Source organism: Saccostrea cucullata, unplaced genomic scaffold (genome assembly GCF_032062105.1).
Source record: "Saccostrea cucullata isolate Sc308-1 unplaced genomic scaffold, CSIRO_AGI_Scuc_v1 ctg7432, whole genome shotgun sequence".
NCBI lineage: Eukaryota > Metazoa > Mollusca > Bivalvia > Ostreida > Ostreidae > Saccostrea > Saccostrea cuccullata.
In genome coordinates, this window is record NW_026927309.1 from 1 (window position 1) to 20,148 (window position 20,148).

Here is a 20,148-nt window from a genome sequence, read left to right on the forward strand (position 1 = left end):
TAATGATTTGAATCACAATTAGATCTTAGAAAATTAATATGAAACATACAAGCACCTAAATGGGAATAAAGGAGAGAAAACTTCATTTAATGACAGTGAAATAAACTGAAAACCAAATGTAGAAATAATTCTGCTGACTATTTTGTCTTTAAATATTTTGATCTACTTAGATTGTCTCCTTTTATTGCAGCTGGAAGCATGGTTCGAGAAGACCCTGAAGGAGAAGAAAGGATGGATTATAAAGAAGATGGGAGAAGACGGGGCGTGTCTGTTTAGAGCTGTGGGTAGGTTAACACTGTAGTCTGTACACTGAATAGCTTATTGAATGATAAAATCAATGGTTCATATCATAAAGTGGACACATTTTTATCAGTGATTGGCAAGGCCAGAAAGGTCAATTGGACTATGGCCCAACTGTCAACATTTTTAATTGGCCATTTTGAAAATGAATGGGCCATCAATATAATCTGAGGGGCCATATTAAGAAATAACAAAATGACAAAAAAAAACAACACGTTTTTAATTAACCAAATCTAATTTTAACATCTGCAATGCAGCAATTTTTAAGGAACCTGCATAGAATATAATTTAGTACCCATATTTTGTGTTAGAATATGTCAAAAATTGGATTGAGCTCCACCCTACTCTACAAATGAAGTGCTTAGTTAAACCGGAAGCAGTGTTTGAAGGGCTTCCACAAATGAAATTTGTTTTTTTTTTACTGCATTTAAACGAAAGTAAAACAAGTAAGAAAGTCGTACATGCAAAATGCTTTCAAAAAAGATCACTAAAAATTGATTGCTCACCTTGGCGCCAACATTAATTGATTTAATGAGCTATTTTGCACTTCAATGTGAATATTACGCATGGCGCAAGCCCTTCCCAATCACTGTTTTATTAAAATCTCTGTAGCCTCATTGTTTTGTCACTTTTGTGTGAGTTTTTCTGTGTATAGTTCTGTTAGGTATCGATTCACCGCTGTATTTTTTCTCGGTTCGGTACACGGTACAAAATCTCTATTTTTGGTTCGGTTCGTTTTTCAGTTGGGATTGTCTAAAGTCTGATTTGGCATAAGGTATAAACATGCTCCTCCATAAAGTTAGTTGAAAAACATAAATTTTTGTGGACTGATAGTTTGTAAAATAATTTATAACAGTCAAATCAATTAAATTGATGTCTTCTACCATTTTGCACGTAAATTATTTGACTAGATTAAGTAAGGCCAAGCTTAAAAAATTCTTTGCTTGCAGTTGCCGACCTATAATTTTTAGACTGGGTAGGTAGGTAGGCATTTTTTTTTTTTTGTGGAAAAAAAAGTTTTCAGATTTTTGTTAGATAACATAAAATAGATTTTTTCATAGGCCTACTATACATGAATAAGCTCCACTCTTGGTATAAACTACTGATTGATAATGACAAAAAATGAAAATGAAACAGTTTATTTCAATATCCTGAAAAATTGGAAAAAATAATAATATTACAAAATGGCTAAAAAAAAGTTTGGGTCGGGTGTATTTTCAGTGGGTCAGTAGGCAACTGCAAACAAACAATATTTTATTTTAAGCCTAAAAGGAAGCATAAAACAATAGTTGAATTTGTTTTCCTCTATCAAAATATATCGTATCGAAAATAACCAAACTGAGACCATATTTACGATTCGTATCGAACCGTGAAGGAGGCATACCGTTTCACCCCTATGTTATATGGGTGAGTATACTTGAAAATGACATTCAAATCAATTTCACAGTTGGCTTAATCATGTTAATAGAAAAACAAGCAAATGTACCGTATATACTCGCATATAATTCGGTTCGCCTATAATTCAGATGTATTTTTTAAGCTGATATCAGAGGGATTGACCTTCTAAAATGCCAGTCTTTTTATAACTCGCCTATTATAATACAGTAAATATTAATACTTGAATGAACACAAGTTACTAGGAGTATATAGGTACATGAGGATTGTGCCATAATACTTCCTTCTTTTGATTGATATGGACGCGGTGAAAATATTCTGTTAAAGAAAGCTGCTAAAAAGCACTGATATTTTAATGTGGAAAATTCTTCTCATGAATTAAATGTGAAGAACAGAAGGAGAAACACAGAAGAAACACACGCAATGGAAATTGAAAGATGTATAACTATTGTAGGATTGTGTACAGATTATTAATAATTTAATTATGGATTTTTTTTTTTTGCCTTGCAGAATAAAATTTAATCAATTATACAACTGAATTATTTTCAGCTGACCAAGTATATGGTGACCAAGAAATGCACACAGTTGTCAGAAAGAATTGTGTTGACTACATGGTATGTACAGATTCCTAGGTGTTGTAATAGTATAAAGGTCAAACCATTGTTAGGAAGCATTGTATTGAGTATGTATTTTATGTAATAAGAGTTATGTTGGTCGGTTTATTTATGGTTTTAGAGTCATCAATTTACATTTCTTTGCACTTAAAATAATTCATAAAGAAATCTATGTCTTAAATTAAACTACATTTTCTTTTTTATTCTCAGCTGAAAAACTGTGACTACTATTCCCAGTATGTTACGGAGGATTTTACCACGTACATAAATCGTAAAAAGATGGACAATTGCCATGGAAACCATGTGGAGATGCAGGCAATGAGCGAGATGTTTAATCGTCAGATAGAAGTATACCAATACAGTATAGGTCTGTATTTCAGAGAAAAAATGCTATATTATTGTTGGAATCTTTGAATTTTAGGGGAGACATAATTTGTAATTAAGAAGCCAGATTTTAGTAGTTTTGGCTGATTCTTACCAACAAACAATGATAATGGATTTCATGTTTTTATTTGGCCTCAGTTACTGTATTTTGCCGAGTTTGCTAATGGTGAACTTAAATGTCAGATGCACCCTTTTGAATTTAGATCATTCTCTGATTTGTAGATCCAATTAATACATTCAATTGTCCATATAAGACTGAAAATGAACCCATTAGAATCAGTTACCATGGAAATGTCCATTACAATTCAGTGGTGGATCCATTTAAGGCAACCATTGGTGTGGGACTTGGACTGCCCGGCCTTCAACCAGGGGTAAGGACTGAAAATCTAGGAGTTTGTACATTACAGACATTTTTACCAACAACAACAAATTACTTATTCCAAATCACAGGCTTAAAGATTGCTTTAACCTGACTGACAAACTTGTGTTATTAAAAAAAAGAAAAAATGATAATAGAAAATAAAACTTCTTGTAGACATGACAGAGAATACCAGATTTTGCCCATGAAGTACTGCTTGATGATTTACAATTGTACTTTCTGTTTGTTTTGACCTTTAAACTCTTTTTAGCTCACCTGAGCCAAAGGCTCAAGTGAGCTTTTCTGATCACAATTTGTCCGTTGTCTGTCGTCGTTGTCGTCGTCGTCGTTGTCGTCGGCGTCGTTGTTGTAAACTTTTCACATTTTCATCTTCTTCTGAAGAACCACTGGGCCAATTTCAACCAAACTTGCCACAAAGTATCCTTAGGTGAAGGGGATTCAGATTTGTTCAAATGAAGGGTCATGCCCTCTTTCAAGGGGAGATAATTAGGAATTAGTGAAAAATTAATGGTGTATTTTTAAAATCTTCTTCTCAAGAACCACTGTGCCAGGAAAGATGAAACTTATGGGGAAACATCCTTAGGTGTAGATACAAGTTTGTTCAAATCTTGACCCCCGGGGGTAGGGTGGGGCCAGAATGGCCGACAAAAGTTTTACATAGAAATATATAGGAAAATTCTTTAAAAATCTTCTCCTCAAGAATAGCAAAGCCATAATTGATCACATTTATATGGAAGCATCCTCAGGTAGTGTAGATTCAAATTTGTTCAAATCATGACCCCCAGGGGTAGGGCAGGGCCAAAATGCCCTGCCGACCAAAGTTTTTCATAGAAATATATAGGAAAATTCTTTAGAAATCTTCTTCTCAAGAATTGCAAAGTCATAATTGATCATATTTATATGGAAGCATCCTCATGTAGTGTAGATTCAAGTTTGTTCAAATCATGACCCCCAGGGGTAGGGCGGGGCCAAAATGGCCAACCAAATATTACATAGAAATATATAGGAAAATTCTTTAAAAATCTTCTTCTCAAGAATAGCAAAGCCATAATTGATCATATTTATATGGAAGCATCCTCAGGTAGTGTAGATTCAAGTTTGTTCAAATCATGACCCCCAGGGGTAGGGCGGAGCCAAAATGGCCGACCAAAGTTTTACATAGAAATGTATAGGAAAATTCTTTTAAATTCTTCTTCTCAAGAATAGCAAAGCCATGATTGGTCATGGAACTACTTTTGGATTTAAGCTTTTCAAGTATAAACCAATTCTGCTTTTTCCTAGCCACAGTGCTCAGGTGAGCGATGTGGCCCATGGGCCTCTTGTTCTAAACTGGATCATCATGGAAAACGCCTTATCCTATTTTAGTTTTAATTCTGTTTTGTTAATCAGCTGGCAGACAAGAGTCAGATGAGAGATGCTGTCAGACAGTCAGAGGACGTCCATATTGAGCAGGTAAATCAAAGCTTCAGGCCACAGACATATCATAGTACACATATTGTCAGTCTATGTTATCTTAAACTCAATGTCTCCGAGAAAGCACATTAAGATATCAGATCTGAGGCTTCAAGGTTAAACAGGGGTTCAAAATTCCTCAAGCCCGACGTCCCGGACTAACAAATTCCGGATCCGGACTCGGCATTTAGAATTCGCCAAAATCCTGGGACTTGGCTATGTTTCTTATTTATCTTTTTTTGTTAAAAAAATGATCGTAAAGCTAAAAATAAAGCAAATTCTCAAATGTATTAAATAAAAATGTGGGTTTATGGGCGTTAAAATAACCATAAAACATTACGAACGTTTCGAAAATTCAATCCCGTCTTTTTATTTTCCGTTGCAGTTAGACTCTTGCTTTTACGCAGTTCCTCATGTTTCCTCCTATATGACAAACGGCAATGAGTTTGTTAAATTTCAGTTTTACCAGCAGTAATAATTTCTATTTATTGTAACAGATGGTTTATTCAGTAGTAAGTATTTGTAAAAGTTATTGTAATGTACCAATAATCTATCAGTCTGGTATTGTGTTGAAATACTCGTGTATGACTACTGTATAGGGGGAAAATAACTCACGGTGTTAATATTCGCTATATTCACGGTGATAATAAATCCGTGAATTCAAGAAACAGTGAATAATTTTTCAATAATCTCCATGTTTTATTTGGAAATTTTAGAATAGACTACGATAGATTTAAATACATGTACCACAGTACATGGTCATTTCACATGTTTCAGTAATTACGAGTAGTACTCGTCATTCAATTATTTTAATTAGCACGCTTTACATTAATTCAAGTCAACAGATAATAACCTGTATTTGTTAAAAGGCCTTTTAATAGCAAACGCTACATGTTTCATCAATCAAAACACGTGGGCCATGAGTTTTGATTACCCGTGCGTAATTAATGTTAACACGCACGGTGTATGCATTACCTGCATTATCATGCATATTATAGTTTTATCGACATTTTGATTTCAAAAAAAACATTCAAATAACTATCGAACTTACTTAAGATTTGGAAGGATATTATTTCTTCGACCTACATGAACACATTTATTACTGTCCAGTGGTTTTTCGCCGCAATGTAAGATCTTGGGGTGTACATGCACTCATCGTAATACAAGTTATTTGACGTTTATAGTCAAGGACTTTTGATAACTGCACGTGTTTTGATTAATCGTTAATTATTTATTAAGTCTAACTTTTTTATATTAACCTAATGTGTTGTTCGTGAAATGAAATGAATGTCGTTTACATGTAACTATGGATTAAACGGATATAGACAAGGGAGGTAACTTCAATAACATAAGAATTCCGCGAATTCAAGAAACCGCGATCGTGTCCGATGAGAGAAAACCGTGAAAATTACAACCCGTGAAATTTATCCCCTATACAGTATATGACAGTTTGTGGAGGAAAAATAAAACATATATTAATACATATAGTCTTTATTCATTCAATGCAACAAATGAAAATAAATTATAAGTAACATAAATTTAATGATGTATAGGTAAGTATGGACTCTGAAATTTCTTACTCGGACTTGCCTAAAATTTACTCTTTAAGTCCTGGACTTGATCATGATAAAAAAAAATTTGAACCCCTGGTTAAAATTTAATAAAAAGTGGTGTGGACTCTCAACTCGCTTCAACATAATTAGGGCCCCGCAAGGATTTGCGGGTGCCCTATAGTAATCACTCTGTCTGTCCGTCTGTCTGTCTGTTCTTACGAGAGGTACATTGTGGGGTAAAATTAACGTATTTTCCAGCAGTGTGGGGTTTTTTGGGTACTGTGGGGTTAACCCCATAATGAAGAGGTCTAATTACGTTCAAAATTACTCTATGAGGTCGAAAAACCTAAAATTAGATTTAACCTCACAAAGACTTTGTCCAAATTTTGGACATGTCCTTAGCCCAAAACGCTCAGACATTCAGAAATCTGCTGTTTAGAGGAGTTCGGGAATTGAATCGAGGAGTTCCGAATACCTGAGCATGCGCATATATTTAAAACTAACTGCGCATGCGCAGAATACGGAAGTAGCTGTGTTTGGATTAGCAGTGAGGAAATTCGGAAACACAAAAAGCAAATGCAGTAAGTCTTACTATTTTGTTGCACCACATTGAAAAAAAGCTTTGTAAGTTGTTTGATATGATTCATACGTACATTATGCAGTTGTAGAATTTATTTAAAGTCAAGGAAAGGACACTTGTAGTCCACATAAACACATACCTATTGAAAACGGGCTTTTGTGAAAAAAATTATAATGAATGCACTGATAGTTCTTTTTTTAATCAGAGGTCTGCAATGAAAATCGACCGATACCCGGGGGTCGGGCTAGTGGTTTTCTGCAAGAGGGTCGCCCCGTTGGCCAGTAAAACAAGATAATATTATTTATACACGTGCAATACATGCAAAGCACACCTGGTACGTATTTTCACTCGTTTTTTGCAACAAAAATCCAAACCATTTAAATTTCCCATATAACATGCTCCAACTGTCAATAAATCTCCATAATTTAATCCGTGTTGGAGTACTACTTGGCTTATTTACTTCAAAAAACGATCGTGTTTTTTTCTTAATTCGAATTTTCTCTATATCTATGGTAATTACATGCAGATATCTCATAACATAAATACATGTGATTCTTCCGACGGGAGACAAAATCTCTGGATTTTTCACGCCTCTTCCGCCCCTTCCGATTAATTTTTAAATCATCCGTGTTTAAATTTTTTTCAAATTGAATATTTTTGGCTTTAATTTTATCCTGTTTCGTAGTATAATTGCTCTCTCTCTCTCTCTCTCTCTCTCTCTCTCTCTCTCTCTCTCTCTCTCAATTCATTCTAGATACGTACCAATTGTTTATCTACTCTTCACACATTTGTTTACATGTTCTTGTAATCGTACCTTAATCTATAGAGAAAAAATCAGAATGGAAAAATGGAATTATTGTCACTGCAATAAATTTTCGCATCAAGTAGGCTTCGTAGGAATCAACATGGGGTTGTATAATTAGGTTGTAAAATTTAGTGGTATATCAATTTGATAAATGACAATCAATGTTTATTATTTAAAATGAGTGTAGGACATTTTAATCAGTTGTTAAAATACCCAATATGTCACATTGCTTACACAGTCGCTTGTGTAATTATGTGCCGGATAAAAAAATTCACCTATTATAGAAATTAGACAAATTACCTTTAGATACGTATATATAACTCTCTTTGTGTTAATGGAAAAAATATAATTGTCCTGTAAGATCAATTTGTACTTATTTTTCAAGATCGACCATTGAAAATTTAAAAGAATTAAATCACAATTAATAGTTTTTCTATATCTAAACTTAAAGAAATTCAAGGTTAAAGCTTCGTTTTGTAATTTACAATATTAATTCATCGTTACTTTGAAAATTTACAGTGAGAGTATGTAACTTAGCTAATACAGGTCTATCAGTATTTTCACACCTGTTAGATTTTGATTCCGTGTAGAAGCTCTAATTGCAACTCTTGTCAAAACAAATGATTTGTATAGCATGATTATCTCGTGAATTTCACCATCAGGAGACGATCGATAGGGATTAGTTACGCTCTGCTGCACTTGACACCTGTGTTGTAGTAGAATGATTTTAAACTGCGTTAATACAAATCTTTGGTCAATTGAATAATTTTTTGTGTGTGTCTGTTTGTTAGATAGAAATTCCGACAGCTTTATAAAAATAATATTAAAAATTTACCAGACTTTAAAAACTTCAGCAAAGTAGTTGATCGAGGATTAATTGAAAGGGGGGGGGGGGGTTACACTGCTGATCATTACCTGAACATATTAAAGTGAAGTTTTTAAATAAATTTTATTGACACTTACTGAAATAAATTTTTATACTTTATTTAATTCACCATTAAACTGTCTTTTAATTAAAGCTTTTATATTTTTTATTGTTAAAAAAATAGATAGTAGTAAGGCACATGTATTTCTTCTTGAATGATTTGAATGTTACAAAAGAACACTCAGAGTTCCCGAAACTAGTCAAAAATATGTCGGACAATTGTCTTGTAAATATTTAAAATTGTAAAATTTACCGGACATTAATTTTTTGTATGTAAATTTAACATATTATAGGATTGGAAATTGTAACGATATAATAAATGATATGTGTAAATAAAAAGATGGCAGATTTAAAAAAAAAATTATTGAAATATTTTGTATAAGGCTTGTGTATGCAGGATTTGACGTCGCCGAAGGCGTGTGATGACCAACGCTTAATTCATCGTATAAATTTATTATGTCCTTTCTGACAGATTTTTAAAATGTTTTTAAAAATAAAATCTGCAACATGACAACTCTTGGTTGATTGTTTGGAAAATATGTTGTTTTCCAGGCTTATTTCTTTTGGATTTTTGTATTTTATGTGCCAGGAAAAATATTACGTAAAATATCAAACTCGTTTTAAAAAGCCTGGTAAAACGCCCGATATTTCTGACTAGTTAAAATTTATTATACAACCTCCACACAGTTAAAAATATGTATTAATGATATAAAGATATGCAAATTTATCATGAAAATGATGATTTTAAGTGAATTTGTTGTCGTTTTACTACATTCAAGTCAATCCGCTATTTTTAGAAAAGGGGAAAAACGCGCTTGTATTTTAAATGCTATCAAATACATTTAAAAAAGTCCAGAAGTTGGTATAATATTATCATGCTAATAGATTAAATTATAGAGAAAATAATAAATGGTAACAAATTGTCTGTAATCAAGCAGAAATAGCAGGCACTCTTGCAACCCTGCAAATTCGTCCTTCAAAACGAAAGTAGATTGTCACATTTTTTTTACTGTCAGAACTACAGAGTGCATATATTTATCAGGGAAAATATTTGTTGACAGTGTTTTTAAAACTGTTTTTCCTCCCAGACGTATGGAAATTATTATTTTAATATGTAGCTTTTTATAGTAGACAATCAACGTCTACATTTTATTTGAACAAGATCTGGCGATGCCCTGACGTTTTTTTTTTCATTCCTTTAGTTTTTCATTTGTTTATTGTCAGGACAATTGAATTAAATGATTTTGTTAAGATTATATGTAAAGGTTATACAGTCTGTAAAAAAAAAAAAAACCATCGGACATTTTGACCAATAAAATTAAGATTTTACCGGTCCCATTCAAAGTTCACCGGGGATCCCCGGTGGACCGGTGCGTTTCTGGAACTCTGAACACTTATGAACTGTTTTGTAGGAACAGAAAAATGCACAAAACCTTAAAAATTTAATTTGGAATTCTTTAATTTCATATTTTTTTTAAATAGGCATGGATTAATATATGTATACACACATACAAAGGTTTTGTGAAATTGACATGTTTAATTAAATCAACTGTAGTGGTTATTGCTGTTTATTTATTGACTGACTGGCTACCTCTTGGGCAAACTGGAATAAGAGGCCACCTGTGTTAAGTGGCTAGTTTCTGGACTTCCCAAAGCTTAAAACAAGTTTGACTGTACTTTTTCACCTTTTACCAATATAAGAAAGTAGTTCACAGTACATGACAACTATGCTTTAAATAAATTTCGATGAATTTTAATTTAATAGTAACTCGGAATTTTTGTATGTGATATAAATAAACATTTGCTTCTTTATTCCTTTGTAGAGTTCAGATACTGAAAGTGAACATAAGTGGAACTTTGATGATCTAGGCCGCTCTATTTTTGCAGCAACACCAGCAGGCGTCGGACATTCATAAAGTTGAAAGAACAAACCTATGACTTGAACACACAATTTGTGATCTGAATATAGTTCACAAATTTAAGGAAAGCAACTATCAAAGACATTCAGATTGATGGTTAGTACATGTTATAAGTGCCCATAAAATCAAGACAACAATATTATTTTACGATAAATTAAAACATAACCTGTCAGGGGCTGACAAATGGATTTTTAAGGCACTTGCCCAAAGGCAAGTACATGGTCAAAATTCACTTGCCCTACCTGAATTTTTTCCTGCCCTACCATTAAATTATACTGTTATTAAAAATTTATATATAAAAAATACTGAGTAGAACATTGGCATAGATATTGATTTTAGTTTTGATAATTGATTAAGTCACTTGCCCACGGGCAAGTGGTTGATAAAATTTCACTTGCCCAACCCTAAAATTCACTAGCCCCGGGCGTCAGGCAATGGGATTTGTCATCCCCTGCCTGTAAAAAAAAATTGAACATTATCATTTAGAAATATATTTTACTGTATTTTTTTTTGACAGGTATACATGAAGTATGAATGAAAGACTTTTCAGAAGAACAAGCACAATCCGGATTCATTCTTGCCATTGTCTTCTCCAGACGGCGACATTTAGGACCTGACTTACTTTTCAGAAAAAGAAGATGAATCGATTTTTGATAGTTGATCTTAAAAAGATAACATTTTCAGGGGTCGTGGATTGAATGACATTTTCTTGATGGGCAACTTGTTTCAAGTATTTGGATGTCTATTCTCAAGTTACTGCAAACCTTAAATTAACTTCTTGATTATTAGTTAAATGTGAGACCGTTTCTTACTTGAAGTAATCATTTTTTGAATTGAGCTTTGTAATCTCTGATTACTTATGTTTATGAGTAGTGTTCAGCTTTAAGACAAAAGGATCTTTTATGAACACTGCATTCGTCATGGTGAATTTCTATACATTAAGAAACAGTCATAGTTTTCGTCTTTTTTAATTAGCGATCTCATTTTAAATGTGAGAAATAATTATGAAACTGAAATGTACATTCATGTTGTTTGATTTTTATTTTTTTGAAAATTGTTAATCAATTGCCTGTTGTTGTTTTTTTTTCATTTTATTTTAGGGGATGGGAGTGGGGGTGCAGCTGTAAGTTTGAGTATATTTTCCAAAAGGATGTACATCGTTATTTTTGTTTTAATATCAATTTTAAAATGCAAAATGATGAGATATTAGACTACACATTTTTTCTTAAAACTTCATTTAAATTAATATATTTTGTTTAAAATAAGTAGCAACAACATGCAAGTTTTACAGTTATTTGACAACTCACTATATACTTGTTTTTTACATTTATGAAGATTGTCTCAAATTTTGAGGGTTTTTTTCTGTGTTCTACATTTATTGACATGTTTCTTATCTGTGTTCATCTTGTCGAGTAACTGAAAAGTTTGATTAAATCTTTTTTTAAAAAATCAGGGTAATCTCCTTTATTTATTATTATTAATTTACAATGAAATTATGTATGCTTTTGATGCATAATGTACACTTCAAATTCATGCACCAGCAGATTCAAAGGAAAAATTCCCATTAGAAAAAACAGTTCAGATAAAGAGATTATCCAATTAAAAAATAGTTTGAAAAATATTTAAAATAAATTTTCAAGTATGTTATCAAAATAGGAAAAAGTATTATGAGTATAGTTTGGTATTTTTAATAGTAAAAAAAAAAAAGGATATGAGGTACTGGCAATTGTATCATCTCACTCAGGGTCTTTCCGTCAGAGTTCGGAAAAACAACCTCGAATGTATTAACATCACCTGATGTTAAAGGTTATGTTTTTCTTGTTTTTCAAATTTTCGATAGAGGAAGTAAGAAGTCCCTTTTATAGTAAGTTTTATGTAATATCATAGCATTGAATAAAATTAAACTCCATATTCCACAGATAAAACGTCTTCATGCATTTATTTCGAAGATCATGAAAAGGGGGGGTTGTTGCCATGGCGTCTAACTAATACATTCGAGGTCATTTGTCAGCTAGTCAGAAAGGCTCGAGAAGTTGCGATTGAACATAGTGGGGGTTTTTGTTCTTTTATTACCAGTCCCTGGTAGAGTTTTACATACTGGGGTTTTCAAACACTTAAATTCATATGGTTACTGGTATCTGTTACATGAGAATACATCCGGGTTGTTTGTTTAACACTCTGAGGTTACTAAGATGTCTAATATTTTCTATCAGAACATATTGTGGTTCTTGTCTAACACTTTGTGGGGTTAATGTTATCTTTTATCTATATAAGAACATAATGGGGTTGTTACACATTATGGGATTAGTGTTGTCTATTATCTTTATAAGAGTACTTAGTGGGGTTGTTGTCCTAACACTTTATGGGGTTAGTGTTGTCTATTATCTTTATGAGAGTACATAGTGGGGTTGCTGTCCAAACACTTTATGGGGTTAGTGTTGTCTTTTATCTTTATAACAGTACATAGTGGGATTGCTGACCAAACACTTTATGGGGTTAGTGTTGTCTATTATCTTTATGAAAGTACATAGTGGGGTTGCTGTCCAAACACTTTATGGGGTTTGTGTTGTCTATTATCTTTATGAAAGTACATAGTGGGGTTGCTGTCCAAACACTTTATGGGGTTAGCGTTGTCTATTATCTTTATGAGAGTACATAGTGGGGTTGTTGTCCAAACACTTTATGGGGTTAGTGTTGTCTTTTATCTTTATGAGTGTACATAGTGGGGTTGCTGTCCAAACACTTTATGGGGTTAGTGTTGTCTATTATCTTTATGATAGTACATAGTGGGGTTGCTGTCCAAACACTTTATGGGGTTAGTGTTGTCTATTATCTTTATGCGAGTACATAGTGGGGTTGTTGTCCAAACACATTATGGGGTTAGTGTTGTCTATTATCTTTATGATAGTACATAGTGGGGTTGCTGTCCAAACACTTTATGGGGTTAGTGTTGTCTATTATCTTTATGAGAGTACATAGTGGGGTTGCTGTCCAAACACTTTATGGGGTTAGTGTTGTCTATTATCTTTATGATAGTACATAGTGGGGTTGCTGTCCAAACACTTTATGGGGTTAGTGTTTTCTATTATCTTTATAAGAATACATAGTGGGGTTGTTGTCCAAACACTTAATGGGGTTAGTGTTGTCTATTATCTTTATAAGAGTACACACTGGGGTTGTTTGTCTTATAATCTATGGGGTTAGTGTTGTCTGTTATTTCTATATAGCATAGTGGGGTTGTTTGTTTAACACTCTCTGGAATATTCTTGTCTATCATCTTTATGTGAAAACATGATGGGTTAATTTACTTTGATGCAACAGTTATCCTCAAATAAAACATTTTTTTGCATTGTTACTGCTAGGTAGTAGTTGAAAAAAAGTTATTGCAATATCCGTTCTAAGTTCTTCAGATAAACAGTAACAATTTTAAGTACTTATAATTAGTTGCCCGTAAAGTTGACTTGATATTAAATAATTTATTTTTAACCCCACAAATATAGATCTTTAACCCCACAAATATAGATCTTTAACCCCACAAATATAGACCTTTAACCCCACAATATACCATTTGTTTGAATTCCTAATGAAACCTCTCAAGTCACCACTGTACTATTAATAACCCCACAAAGCAAAATTATAACCCCGCACCTTCCGTAAAATGCACAATGTACCTCTCAACTGTATAGCTGTCCGTCTGTCATTCTTCCGTCCACAAATTTTCTGTTTTTTTCTAATAACTTTTTTTATGGTTGCCTAATCAAGTTCAAATTTGGTATGGTAGTTCAGAAGCAGAAATACTTATTTTAATGCTAAGTTTAGTTCTCTATGTCTTCTGGTTTGGAGCTGGGGTGGTGGGGTAGATTCCTTAACTATGCATAAGAATGAATGGGCAAAGAGAGATAACTGCTGAGAATGTTACCATTGTAAACTGGGAAGGCTGTGCAATTTGTCCTTTGGGATTAATTAACCTTCCACATGAAGAAAATCCTAAGCATTATCTCTTATCTGTCGACCACATTAATAACTGCACCGCCTCTGTCTGCAAATGAACTTGAAGTTAAGGTCAATTTTGAATGATGTGTACATTCTCTGAAATATGGATTTTATACTTTATTTTGGTTAAAATAATGTACTCAATGATTTATGATAATTTTATTGAATTATAAAATCAAGATATATATTAAGATATCATTTTTTATTATTAATATTTTATTTTTTTTAATTATTTATTAATTTTTTTTTTTTTTTGTTGCCTTAATGCTGTTGATTTTAACAGGTAATCAGATAATAACCCCATTCTGTTAGAGCTAAAAAAAAGTTCTTATTGTAAATTTAGAAGAAAAGGATGAGAGAGCAGTACAATTAATCCCTTGGGATTAATTATCTAGCCTGCTGCAGAAAATTTAGAGGCCTCTCTTTATCTGTCACATGAAGATTAATGAACATCTTTGTCTGCAACTAATGTTTGTTTTGAAGTTGAGGTCAACCCTGGGTGATATTTGCTTTCACTGAAGGCTTGCATTTTATAAAACACCTGCTTAAATCTTTTTTAAATACACATTTAATTTAGTTTTTTTAATAAGACATGAGGTTTTCCCTGTTTTATGTAAATACAAGGTTACTATTTACAGGTTTTTGGACATTCAGGAATTATCTTGAAAATATAAAAATACAGTTGTTACTTATAATCTTCATATATTTTTTTTTAAAAATGTAATCAAGTAAAACTCTCATTCAATGAGTTGCACCCTTATATTTCTACCCCTCAGCGGGGCCCTTGCTAACTGGTCAGTTTTCTAGTTATTTATAGTCACTGTGTAAGAGATACTTAAAATTTCACCCGTACATGTATTCAGTTATGCAGTCAGAATGTAGAGTATAAAATATTTATTGGTGGATATATTTAGCTTTTAGATGTATTATGTAAACCTGTGCTTGTAAACAATTTTGACAGACGATGCTGGAGGATAAACTGAGAGAGACGGACTGGGAGGTCACCCAGGAGACGATAGAGGAACAAGTCGCCCGCGAGTCGTATCTACAGTGGCTCCGAGATAACGAAAACCAGGTCCGCAGAAAAAGCTCGGTAAGTAACGAATCTTACCTACAGTGGCTCAGAGAAAACGAAGTCCGCAGGAAAAGCTCAGTAAGTAATGAGTACCTACAATGGCTCAGAGATAACGAAAACCAAGTCCGCAAGAAAAGCTCAGTAAGTAACGAATTGTATCTACAGTGGCTCCGAGATAACGAAAACCAGGTCCGCAGAAATAGCTCGGTAAGTAACGAATCTTACCTACAGTGGCTCAGAGAAAACGAAGTCCGCAGGAAAAGCTCAGTAAGTAATGAGTACCTACAATGGCTCAGAGATAACGAAAACCAAGTCCGCAAGAAAAGCTCAGTAAGTAACGAATCGTTTCTACAGTGGCTCCGAGATAACGAAAACCAGGTCCGCAGAAAAAGCTCGGTAAGTAACGAATCTTACCTACAGTGGCTCAGAGAAAACGAAGTCCGCAGGAAAAGCTCAGTAAGTAATGAGTACCTACAATGGCTCAGAGATAATGAAAACCAAGTCCGCAAGAAAAGCTCAGTAAGTAACGAATCGTATCTACAGTGGCTCCGCGATAACGAAAACCAGGTCCGCAGAAAAAGCTCGGTAAGTAATGAATCTTACCTACAGTGGCTCAGAGAAAACGAAGTCCGCAGGAAAAGCTCAGTAAGTAATGAGTACCTACAATGGCTCAGAGATAACGAAAACCAAGTCCGCAAGAAAAGCTCAGTAAGTAATGAATCGTACCTACAGTGGCTCCGAGATAACGAAAACCAAGTCCGCTGGAAAAGATTGGTACTACGTAACAAATCATACCTAGTGTAACTTAATGGTAATGAATACCAAGTCTGTAGGAAAATCTCAAACCAAAATTTTCTCAGAGAAAATGAAAAACCATTTCTGCTGGAAAAACTCAGTCTGTAATCTTTCCTTAATATGAGAATTTTTTCTTGTAGCCTCGGTCAGCCAGTGCCACCTGTAGTTCATCAAAGGACAAAGATTTAGGGTCCCCTGAACTTCTGCAGCAGGGGAGGTCTCCAAGGAACAGGAGTAACCCGGGGTCAGGAGGGAACAGCCCCCAGAGACTGGAACCGGTCAGGAGCGGTCCCAGCAGTCCCCAGCAGACCGAGGCAGCACAGCATTCACCGCTACCCACTTGTTCTGGATACAACCCCTCTAACATGGCTAATGGTGAGTATTGGGTTTTGTGAAAACACTATTCAAGTAAAACACATCAAGATCTCCCTTCCATTATAATGTAAATCTATTTGTCAAGTAATACACATCAAACACTCCCATTATAATGTAAATCTATGTCAAGTAATTCACATCAAACACTCCTTTTCCAGATGCCTTTAGCAGCAGCCTTGGGGCCACAGGAGGGGTCCAGGATCTAACTACAACCAACTTTGTAGAAACCTCTTCCTTAATGAACTGCTACAATTCCGATATGTATGGTAAGGTCCAGTGACTCAATAAAATTTGGATATCGTATAAGTAGAATTTTTAGTGTGGGTTTAATTTATTAAATTAATAAATTATTAGCGAGGGTTCTGAGATCGCTAAAATTGAATATCGCTAAAAATTAGTTGTGTTTAATTTGTAATAGCTTCTTTAGTGAGCATTTTAAAATCACTTAAATTACTTCTTGCTAAGAATAAAACACCATATTTTAAAGACAAATCGCTAAATTTGCTTCTCACTAAGATTTCCACTTGTATGGTATATCGGGTCTACAGTGACTTGATACATTATTCTGATTTGTATGGAGTGCGTGTTTAGTCAATAACACTTTTTAGCTCACCTCAATTAAGTTGGGGGAGCTTATGTCATACCCTCGACATTGGCGTCCCAGGATAAAGGTTTTGGTGCAGTTTTCTCTTTAAGAACATAATTTTTATGCAACATAGTTTGAATTTGTTTTTCTCTGGATTTGAAGAGTTTGAATACTTATAGGAACTGAATGTTACATTTTATTGTCTGTCTATATATATATTGTTGAACACTTCTTCTAAAACAAGTCAAAAAAAACAAAATATCTAGAATATATTGTATGTGTACTTAAAAAAGTGGGCTTCATATTTTAGCTGCTTTGGCGCAGTCAAGGACGGGCTAATATATGATTACCGCTAAGAAATCATTTCTGTATACAATTCATGGCACAGATGTGTGTACCGCTAATTTACGATACCTCCAACTACTCCATTGGGCTAAATTTTGAATATGCTTTTTATTCTTCAGGTCTTTCAGATTGGATAGATGAGGATGACATAATGGCTCAGGTGATCGCTCAGTCCCAGAAAGAGTACCTGGACAGCCTGAAGAAGTCTGCCTCCTCACCCCCCTCCCCCGCCCCCCACAGCTAACACAGGGCCGACCTAATTATTTTAATTCTACACATTCATCATAGAGGCTCCTTTACATGTATTGCTTCTAGAGACATTTGAATCACTTGTAATTTACCTGGTCCCAATCCTAAATCATTTGACTTTGCAATTTTTAATTCAGTAAGTAATTGGATTATATTGACATTTTATGATAGGGTTTACTTTTGATTACTGTGAACAGGGAAATTTTTGCCCCCGTTTTATTTTCGCCCCTTTTGCCCTATCCTCATTTTGGTGAATTTAAAACGGGGCTACTTAAAAGAATACAGTTTAATTTCTTAAACAAAACAATGACTGGGCCAATTTAAAACGGGGTAAAATTGTTTGAACTGTGAAAGGGCGAAAATAACACGGGGCGAAAATAACCCTGTATACAGTATTTTTTTTACTGTAATTCAATCATTGAGACTGCAAGTCAGTGTTTTGTGATATAACGCAAATTAATGTCACAGAAACTGTGTGTATCATGTATCATAACTATTATGAGCTGATTTATTTTATTAATATTGTAAACGTGTAAATATCTAGTAAGCCATTACTTTGAAACCCTTTTTATAATTTGTCATTTTGAAATATAATTTGTTATTGTTGAATTCTTCTGCTCCTCGGCTTACATTGATCCTTTACTGAATGTTAGATTACATAGAGATTCTCAAGCAGATAATTTCCAGTTTTAGGTATTCAATATTTGCAATTATTAAAAAAGGGTTGGCTCGTTAAACTGCTCCTAAAGTGAATTTATAATTTCAAAATTATTTGTTTTAATTTTAATACTGCAAGAAAAGCCAATGAAGGAATTAGTTAATATAATAACCTTTTGCAATTTTAAGTGATCTGCACACACAGCTGTAAATGAGCAATTACACCAAATCATTGAAATGAATGTTATCAAGACTAAAAGAATTTAGTTGAGATAAGATTTATTATTTCCATTTAAGATGCTTGCATTAGACTTCGATCATATATCATAATTTAACATCTTTGCAGTATTCAAATTACATGTATCCTGTACATGCTTAGTTGTCACTCGTAAATCTTGATAATTAGTGAATTATACCTTAAGTATATGATGTATATGCCACAATTTTACTGGAAATGTGTTGTGTTAGTGACTTAAGTCTAAGATTAATTATCAATAATTAGTAAGAATCAGGATTTTCTGCCATTCAAAAACGTCAGGATATTGGGAGGATGGATTATATTTTTTTTACTTGAGCAAATTTTGTGAAAGTTTTAGAAGACTGCGAGATTGAGTGAAGGTGTGTGTATGTGAGATAGGGTACAGAGTGTGTTGTTTGTTTTTAATAATAATTTCCCTCACCCCCGGATTAACATGAATGTTCAGAAGTAGTGTATGTTTTATTCCCCTTCATAGTTATTATGAATCTTTATTTTTTGTCATTATTTTGTTGAAAGAGTGCTATATTTTATTTTGTTTCTACAAAGGCATTGTATCTGAATGGTTCTGAATGTTTATGTAATTCTAAGAACATTGTATGTCTTTTTTTTAATACTTAAAATACTCCACTGGATGATGGATGGAAAATGTGAATATAAAGTTTGGAAGTTATTATCTTACTTTTTTCCTATGATTACAATGCCTTGAAGCATATATTATGAAGAATATTAAATTATTTGTCATGTATAAAATTTTATAGTGTTTTTTATCAATCCTGAATTGGTGAAAGGTTAGAGCCCTGTTCTGTCAAAGGAGATCTAGATTTGAAAGAAATTAATATACACCAGGGTTGTCCCTTTGAGCTAAGGGCCAGGGAATTTCCTGGTTAACATAGACATAAAAACCTGGCTACTCTTCTCTCTATCACCATGTATAGGGGGGAACCTTTTTAAATATTCCCCGGTATTTCATTTCTTGGAGTCATCCCTGATATATGCCCCACAAACAAAGTTAGGGGTAAATGTATCAATGTGTATAGAAATCACCTTGTCTATACAAATGAATATTGGTGAATATAAATATATGAAAGCCTGTCATGGTGTAAATTCAGCACTTTTCAAATGTTATTTAACATGGAAGTAGGAGAGAAAATGCTTTAAAATAATTTCTGTTCTTATGAGTTATGCTCAGTAAAACAAAAAACAGGCATATAGCAAAGTACACATAAAATGATCTGATGCTTATAGCAAAATGATTTTCATTCCCATTGTATTGCATATTAATAGCCATTCTCTGTAACCACTTAAACTTCGTTGCCACGCATGGTCACCGATTTTGATGAAATTTCACCCATGCTTAGTACTTGACACCAGAAACAAATATCAAACAAAATTTCGTTGCTATATGTCTTGGTTGCTATGGCAACAGCCGGAAAAGTTTGAAAAATCAAGATTTTCAGCCATTTTAAATCTTGACTGTGGCTTAATAAAAACTAGAAAAAGCAAACAAA

The 20,148-nt window shown here is 33.5% G+C and overlaps 1 protein-coding gene and 1 long non-coding RNA gene across 4 annotated transcripts; both read left to right on the forward strand.

The window, feature by feature from the left end:
- Positions 1–168: 168 nt before the first annotated feature.
- LOC134274040 (OTU domain-containing protein 5-like) lies at positions 169–19,390 on the forward strand. Its single transcript, XM_062756279.1, has 9 exons — positions 169–284; positions 2,245–2,309; positions 2,520–2,676; positions 2,916–3,064; positions 4,462–4,524; positions 15,261–15,392; positions 16,310–16,544; positions 16,703–16,810; positions 17,595–19,390. Exons 1-9 carry the CDS (start codon positions 248–250, stop codon positions 17,717–17,719), a joined length of 1,071 nt encoding a protein of 356 aa, XP_062612263.1. The 5' UTR covers positions 169–247; the 3' UTR covers positions 17,720–19,390.
- LOC134274038 (uncharacterized) lies at positions 6,227–11,320 on the forward strand. 3 transcript variants are annotated; one of them, XR_009993541.1, is made up of 4 exons: positions 6,619–6,658; positions 6,863–6,991; positions 10,211–10,402; positions 10,824–11,320. It is a non-coding gene; the product is annotated as an uncharacterized LOC134274038 (long non-coding RNA). The 3 variants fall into 3 exon arrangements; XR_009993540.1 differs by having other exon boundaries at positions 6,227–6,991; XR_009993542.1 differs by lacking the exon at positions 6,863–6,991 and having other exon boundaries at positions 6,605–6,658.
- Positions 19,391–20,148: the final 758 nt, after the last annotated feature.